This window comes from Malus domestica, chromosome 03 (assembly GCF_042453785.1).
Source record: "Malus domestica chromosome 03, GDT2T_hap1".
In the NCBI taxonomy this organism is placed as follows: domain Eukaryota; kingdom Viridiplantae; phylum Streptophyta; class Magnoliopsida; order Rosales; family Rosaceae; genus Malus; species Malus domestica.
Genome location: NC_091663.1, coordinates 17100203 through 17108188, shown reverse-complemented (window position 1 = coordinate 17108188; position 7986 = coordinate 17100203). Strand labels below are relative to the sequence as shown.

Here is a 7986-nt window from a genome sequence, read left to right as displayed (position 1 = left end):
TGATATTTTTATAATATAATAATTATTTTGTTATTTTTATAATTTGAAAGTGAATTAAAAAAAAATATTATGGTTCTTAAAAATATTTTAGTCTGCAGTTTAGTCCAAAACTGCACCAAACACTTCACTGTTTTATCCTGTTTAGTCCAAGATAAGCCAGTCCAGCTTAGTTCCTGAAGCTAGTACAGTCTGTAATAGTCCAGTGCAACAAACGCACCCCACAGGTTTTGGAGGGGATAGTCAAGCGGGTGGAAGGAGTATTAAAAGGTGGGACCAGATTAAATAATTCGGTGCTTATTTAATACAAAACTTGCCAAACACCTTGTTTCGTACTATTAATATTATCTGATGGTCTCATGCGGCAAACAAGGCCTAGTTAGATAGGAAATCCTTCTACCTTTGGCGCTGCTGACTGCCGACATTTGGATGATGATTTGTCATTCTCAGCCTCGCTAGCCAACCTCATATCCAGCAAAACAGTCAGTTCACTGCTTTCACTTTAACTTCTCCAATTCAACTATGGAAATCAACCGAGCAAAAAGGGTAAAAGAAAAAGGGAGAAAAAGCTAGAGGCTGTCATGGAGCTCGTGGTGTGAAGTATAAGGTAAAAAAAGAAACCCAGAAAAAGTATGAGATAATAACCTTTTCTGTTTCTCAACTTTGAATTCTCATCTGGGTTTTTTCCAATTTCCTTAAAAAAAAAAGCCTTCCATTTTCTTCCCCAGGTCATATTTTCTCAGCATTGCAGAATCTGGGTTTTGTTTTTCATACTTTGTTTTGGTGAATTCTATAAAAAAAAATAAAAAATCCAGTTGGGTTTCTGGGTGTTTGGGTTTTTGTTGCTGTACTGACTGATTGGTTATGGAGAAAATATGGAGAAGGAGGAGGATATGCATTTTTGTAATTTTTTGTGTTTCCATGGTGGCTTATGGAGCCACTTTCCCAGGTGACCTGAAAATTCTGAATGATTTCAGAAAAGGGTTGGAGAATTCAGAGCTTTTGGAATGGCCAGACAATGGAAGTGACCCTTGTGGCCCTCCTTTATGGCCTCATGTGTACTGCAATGGGGACAGAGTCTCACAGATTCAGGTTCAGAAAATGGGACTCAAAGGTCCTTTGCCTCAGAACTTCAACCAGCTCTCTAAGCTCAGCAACCTTGGCCTCCAAAGGAACAACTTCAATGGGAAATTGCCTACCTTTAGAGGCTTATCAGAACTCGAATTCGCTTACTTGGATAATAATGATTTCGATACAATCCCTTTCGATTTCTTTGATGGCCTTAGCAGTCTTAGGGTTATGGCATTGGATCACATTCCGTTGAATGCGTCTACTGGATGGTCTTTGCCTAGTGAGTTGGCAAAATCTGTTCAATTGCAAAATCTGTCCTTGATTGAATGTAATTTGGCAGGACCGTTGCCGGAGTTTTTAGGGGCATTGCCGTCTCTCTCAGTCCTGCAACTTTCGTTTAATAGATTAACTGGTGTGATTCCGACAAGTTTTGGAGAGTCTTTGGTGCAGATATTGTGGTTGAACAATCAAGAAGGTGGACTGACCGGTCCTATTGACGTAATTGCATCAATGTCGTCGTTGACACAGGTTTGGCTGCATGGAAACCAATTCACCGGAACAATTCCAGCCAACATTGGAGATCTTTCTTCTCTCAAGGAACTCAACCTCAATGGCAACCAACTTGTTGGTCTGATTCCGCAGTCACTGGCGGACATGAAGCTTGACAAATTGGACCTGGGAAATAACCGGCTAATGGGTACAATACCGAAGTTTAAGTCCGGTAATGTTTCTTATAACTCTAATCCATTTTGTCAGACTGATCCTGGGCTGCAATGTGCCCCAGAAGTTACTGCACTTTTGGATTTTCTTGGTGATTTGAATTATCCATTAAGTCTTGCATCTGAGTGGTCGGGTAATAATCCGTGTGAGGGGCCTTGGTTGGGATTGAGTTGCAATCCTCAGACCAAGGTTTCCGTCATCAATTTGCCTAGACGCAAGATAATTGGTACTTTGAATCCTTCACTTGCAAAGTTAGATTCTTTGATTGATATAAGGCTTCCAGGAAACAACATAAGTGGTAAAGTTCCTACTAACTTTACTGAGTTGAAATCCTTGAGATTATTGGATATAAGCGGAAACAACATCGAGCCTCCTTTACCAAAATTCCGTGAGAGTCTGAAGGTCATCATCGACGGAAATCCTCTTTTAGTTGCTAATCAAACTGTTGCCCCTCCTCCTTTATCTAGAAGCCCACCTCCACTCAATAGTTCACAACCTCCATCAGACAGTCCATCAGATACCCCATTATCTGGTGGTGGAAAAACACCATTATCCCATAGTCCACCCTCACCAAGTACTCACTCGAGTCCTAATCCATCTGGTTCTGTCCAAGTGGATGTTCAGCCCCAAAATTCTAAGAAATCAAAAACAGTTATTATTGTGGCTGGAATCGCAGTTGTTTCTGTTGTGGCTCTTCTGATGATTTGTCTATTTATTTACTGCTGTAAGAATAGGAAAAAAATCTCAGAGGCTCCTACTTCCGTTGTGCTTCACCCTAGAGACCCATCTGATCCAGAAAATATGTATAAGATTGCGGTTTCGAGTAATACCACTGGAAGCTTGTCAACTAAAACTGGGACTACTGCCAGTAACTTCAGCAGTGGAATAGGGAACTCTCACATGGTTGAGGCTGGGAACCTTGTCATATCTGTTCAAATTCTTAGAAAGGTGACCAAAGATTTTGCACCCGAAAATGAGCTAGGCCATGGCGGATTTGGAACTGTTTACAAGGGTGAACTAGAAGATGGGACAAAAATAGCAGTTAAGAGAATGGAGGGTGGGGTAATCAGTAGCAAAGCATTGGATGAATTTCAGTCAGAAATTGCTGTTCTTTCCAAGGTTCGTCATCGACATTTGGTTTCTCTTTTGGGTTACTCTGTCGAAGGAAATGAAAGGCTTCTTGTCTACGAGTATATGTCTCAAGGTGCTCTTAGCAGGCATCTTTTTCATTGGAAGAGCTTCAATCTGAAGCCTTTATCTTGGACAAGGAGACTCAGTATTGTGTTGGACGTTGCAAGAGCGATGGAATACCTACATAATTTAGCCCGCCAGACATTCATACACCGAGATCTCAAATCTTCTAATATTCTTCTGGATGATGACTTTCATGCAAAAGTTTCAGATTTTGGGTTGGTGAAACTTGCTCCGGATGGGGAGAAGTCTGTTGCGACTAAGCTTGCAGGGACATTTGGATACCTCGCACCTGAATATGCCGGTAAGATTTTCTTTTGAATCCCTTGTCAAATTTGGTTCTGGAATTGAATTAACAGTTAAGTTCAACAGCTGAGCATGCAAAAGAATAGATGATAAATATGTAAATAATGTGGCTGTTAAATTGACATTTTTCGTTTACATTTTCATGTTTAGTACTCAAGTCAGGTGTCATATACTATCGTAAACAGAAAATTAAGATATGTACTTACAGGTTATGATTATAAATTGTTGTTGTCTTGTACTTGTAACACGTCTACAACTGCTGTAATTTCACATAAATTCCTTTTATTTTTTCACCTTGAAGAGAGATAAATCGCTTCTGAATGGTGGGAATCTATGTGATATCCTGCAAATGATTGAATATTTTAGTTTTCAAATCGTTATGTACTTTTACATCTGATCTACATAATTTGTCTTTCTAAATCACGATATTTGATTTCAGTGATGGGGAAAATTACAACAAAAGCAGATGTGTTCAGCTTTGGAGTGGTGTTAATGGAACTTTTAACTGGATTAACGGCGCTTGATGAGAACCGGCCAGAGGAAAGCAGGTACTTGGCCGAGTGGTTTTGGCGAATAAAGTCAAGCAAGGAGAAGCTTGTGGCTGCAATTGATCCAACTCTTGAAGTAAATGAAGAAAGTTTTGAGAGCATCTCAATAATAGCGGAACTGGCTGGTCATTGCACAGCGAGGGAACCAAGCCATCGGCCTGAAATGGGGCATGCAGTGAATGTGTTGTCCCTACTTGTCGAAAAGTGGAAACCTATTGAAGACGAATCTGATCACCTCTCAGGGATTGATTACAACCAACCTCTACCTCAGATGTTAAAGGTTTGGAAGGAATCAGAAAGCCAAGGAGTCAGCTATAATAGTCTCGAGGACAGCAAGGGCAGTATTCCTGCGAGGCCTAATGGATTTGCAGAGTCCTTCACTTCCGCAGATGGGCGATGAGTAAAGATATAATTTGTATGTCCGCAGAAACTATCGGCTCTTGCAGCGGCATACTTAAATAAATCTCTATGTAGGATATGATATTAAGAACTTCCTTTTCGTTAATATCCAGTCTAGTGCTCAGAGGCGCTTGCATCGATGTTTTCAGGACTTTTTTCTTCAGCTCTGAGAATTTTCTGGTAGATGTCATCAACGTAGATAGAGGATGTGCGATTCATTTTATTGCTTGTTTGGTATTTCATGAATTATGTATGTATTTTTACTTTATATACATGTTAGTTTGCAATTAGTGATTGAAGCAGTCAAAAAACATCAACAAACAGACCTGTTGAGTGTAATTTCCCTTTACTGGTTTTGCAGGATGCAATCTCTATTATGCTCTTTGGTACAATTCAGTTCTGGAGTTTGAAGAATAATGTCATGTTTTATCTTGTTCATGTCGCGATAAATTATCCTAAACTAAAAGCCAATCCATTAACTTATCATATCCAAATGCATAGACCCAGGCCCAACCATTTGCAAGTTTATTTGACGTGATCTATCATGTTTGGGGTTAGTTTCAGATTGAAATTCAATGATCCAAAATATTTATTTTTGATTTTATCACTCAAATATTATCATAATAAAAGACTAGACAAATTCAAAACAACTAAGACATTTAAATGTGGCAAAAGAATACAATAGTTACGAGTTTTTATCATTAATATGGCATTTCAAGAACACAATAAATGACAAACCATCTAATTAAGTGGTTTTTTTTTTTTGAACAAACAATATTCTCTACACTAAAAGAAAGAAGGTGGGCTTTGCCTCACAATAGGCTAATAATAATGTGGTTCAAATTTTCTTTTGGAGAGAATCGAACTAAGAGCTATCACTTACAAGTAAAGAAAAATATCACTAGACCATAATACTAAGTGATATCTATTTGAGTGGTTAAATATTTCCGATTTGAATAACTTTTTCCAATAATTATCTATATGAGCGAAAATTTACAAAATAGACGGTACAGATCTTTGAAATACAAGCCGATACAATACAAGGGTGTTTTTCAAATAAGCCTTTTGAGTGATCCCTTAACTGAAGCTCCCATGCGTGAACCTACTATGAACTTGATATGTTAAGACTCGATCAATTCTTAATTTCTCTTTTGAAATGACTTTTAAAATGATTGTAAGTGTTTTTAGAGAATATAATTTTGGTTCTAAAGCACTTGAAGTGTTTCCTGCAATAAGCACTTAATTGGTGTTTCTTATAAAAAGAACTTCAAGTGTTTTTTCAAGGTTCACTTGCATATTTACCAATAGTTGGTTCCAAAAATATTTTCACCATAAGTGTTTTCACCCATCTTAAAAGCACTTTTAAACGAGAAAATTATAATGTACTTCTAATAGAAATGCTTTCAGTGAAAGTGCTTATGAGTATAGCGTTTTTTTTAAAAAGCAGTTCCGAACGATTTGGACTGAAGAATGTTAGGCCATCTCCAACCGAAGGGTCTAGAGGACCAGAGGGCCAAAAATAGCCCGAAAACCATCTCCAACCGAGGGTTAGGCCATAGGGCTCGTGGGCCCCACGGAATCTGAAGGGCCAGAGGGCTGGCCATCTTCAACCAGCCAGCCCACTTTGATTTTTTTTTTCTTTTCTTTTCACTTGCCCAGCCCGGTTCCTTTTTTGTGTTTTTGTTATTTCGGCCCACTTTAGGGCCTTCAATTTTTGGTGTTAGCCCATTTTTTTTTTTAACAACCCACTTTTTTTATTATTATTTTTGGACTTTTTTTTTATTTTTAAAATTTCTAAATTTTTCTTACATCATTTCTCACATATTTTTTCACATTCCATACGATATTACCTCATTTTATTTCAATTCTTGACATTTCATACTATAGCCCTTTGGCCCTCGGTTGGATATGGTTTTTTGTGACAGGGCTAAAATGAGTCCTCTGGCCCTTTGGCTCTCGGTTGGAGATGGAGGCAAATATGTTCATGTACTGTTTATTAAAATATTAATATCTTAGAGAACAAAAGGACTAAAACAAACCCTCTAACCAGCCTTCGATTAGAGATAGCCTTACCCACCCCCACCTGTGACCCGACGCTGTTCTTATTTCATAAAACATATATGAATATGAGCCCCACTATTGATTAGTTATGGGTTTTAGATTTAAAATAAATAGCTGGTGGATATGGATGGATCTTATTTAGTTAAGGAAACGCAACTTGAATATAAATTCAACCCTGAATTAAAGTGTGGTGTGACATATGATGCATGCACATTGCACAGTTGGCAGTTGTGAAGTTGGTCCACTCGACTTAATTCCCACTCTCATCTGTCATCTCATGCATGCAGTTTCTTGTATGGGAATCGGACTCCCCATTAGGCCTGGCAAACGGGTTGTGTTTATCGTGTTTGTATCATTTTTGTGTAACACCTGTTATCTTAACGGGTCGTGCCGTGTTACACCTGTTATCTTAACGGGTCCTTAACAGGTCGGGTCACTTTACCCACAGGTAAAGTAACCCGACCCGTTATGACCCATTATGACCCGTTAAGAAAAATATTTTTTTTTCCTTAAATTTACACATACCACACATTACCACATAAATATTACTTCAAAACATTAAAACACATTTGTCATTTAAGTACTACATCTACACTAAAAAATAAAAGCCTAATAAACAAACATCCATACACTACTAGTCTATTACAAAATATTAAATGTACAAGGATATGCAAAATGAAAGAGTTTTTGTTTTCAAGGTTGTGAAGCCATTCTCAAAAGTTTAAACCTTGCCAATGGAACTCAAAGCTTGCATGTTATTCCTTTTACAAAATCCTCAATTTTCATCGATCATCATGACATAAGATTTTGTGGTATCCACTAGTGTAAATATTTTAAATTGAAGATCGAATTCATTCATTGTATTCATATAGGGTCAAGGAGTATAGCTGTAAAAAATCATCAAAATCGGAGTTAAAATAACCGTTAAATAGTGATTTTTAGTTGATAACCGTCGAAAAGTTTTGTCCCGTTACTTGATCTCTGAATGTTTGTTTTTTGCGATTTTTGGCGTATACGATCTTGAAGCATATACAAACAAGTTTGACAGTTGGATCATTGAAATTAGTTTCGTAGAATGCGTATCTCATCAAAACGATAGATTTACTAACACTTAAAGTTTATTTATACTTTCATTAAATATAACATAAGATTTTGTGGTAACCACTAGTCTCAATATTTTAAATTGAAAATCGAATTCATTCATTGTATTCATATAGGGGTCAAGGAGTGTAGCTGTAAAAAATCATCAAAATCGGAGTTAAAATAACCATTACATCGTGATTTTTAGTTGATAACTGTCGAAAAGTTTTGTCCCGTTACTTGATCTCTGAATGTTTTTTTTTTTTGCGATTTGTGGCGTATGCGATCTTGAAGCATATACAAACAAGTTTGACTGTTGGATCATTGAAATTAGTTTCATAGAATGCGTATCCCCTCAAAACGATAGATTCACTAACACTTAGAGTTTATTGATATTTTCATTAAATATAACATAAGATTTTGTGGTATCCATGGTGTCAATATTTTAAATTGGAGATCGAATTCATTCATTGTATTCATATAGGGTCAAGGAGTGTAGCTATAAAAAAATCATCAAAATCGAAGTTAAAATAATCGTTAAATTGTGATTTTTCATTTATAACCGTCGAAAAGTTTTGTCCCGTTACTTAATCTCTGAATGTTTTTTTTTTTT

The 7986-nt window shown here is 37.1% G+C and overlaps 1 protein-coding gene across 2 annotated transcripts; it reads left to right on the top strand.

Moving 5' to 3' along the window:
- The first annotated feature begins 335 nt into the window (after nt 1-335).
- LOC114823952 (receptor-like kinase TMK3) lies at nt 336-4522 on the top strand. 2 transcript variants are annotated; one of them, XM_070819065.1, is made up of 3 exons: nt 338-604; nt 947-3283; nt 3725-4522. In XM_070819065.1, the coding sequence occupies exons 2-3, from the start codon at nt 1099-1101 to the stop codon at nt 4231-4233; spliced, it is 2694 nt and encodes an 897-aa protein (XP_070675166.1). In that variant the 5' UTR covers nt 338-604; nt 947-1098; the 3' UTR covers nt 4234-4522. The 2 variants fall into 2 exon arrangements, with proteins under 2 accessions (XP_028955773.2, XP_070675166.1); XM_029099940.2 differs by having other exon boundaries at nt 336-3283.
- The last annotated feature ends 3464 nt before the right edge of the window (nt 4523-7986 follow it).

Excerpts from the sequence above, each read along its gene's own strand:
- LOC114823952 (XM_029099940.2), top strand. The coding sequence starts at position 862 with ATGGAGAAAATATGGAGAAGGAGGAGGATATGCATTTTTGTAATTTTT. Across the intron at positions 3,284-3,724 it reads CCTCGCACCTGAATATGCCG|TGATGGGGAAAATTACAACA; the intron begins GTAAGATTTTCT and ends ATTTGATTTCAG.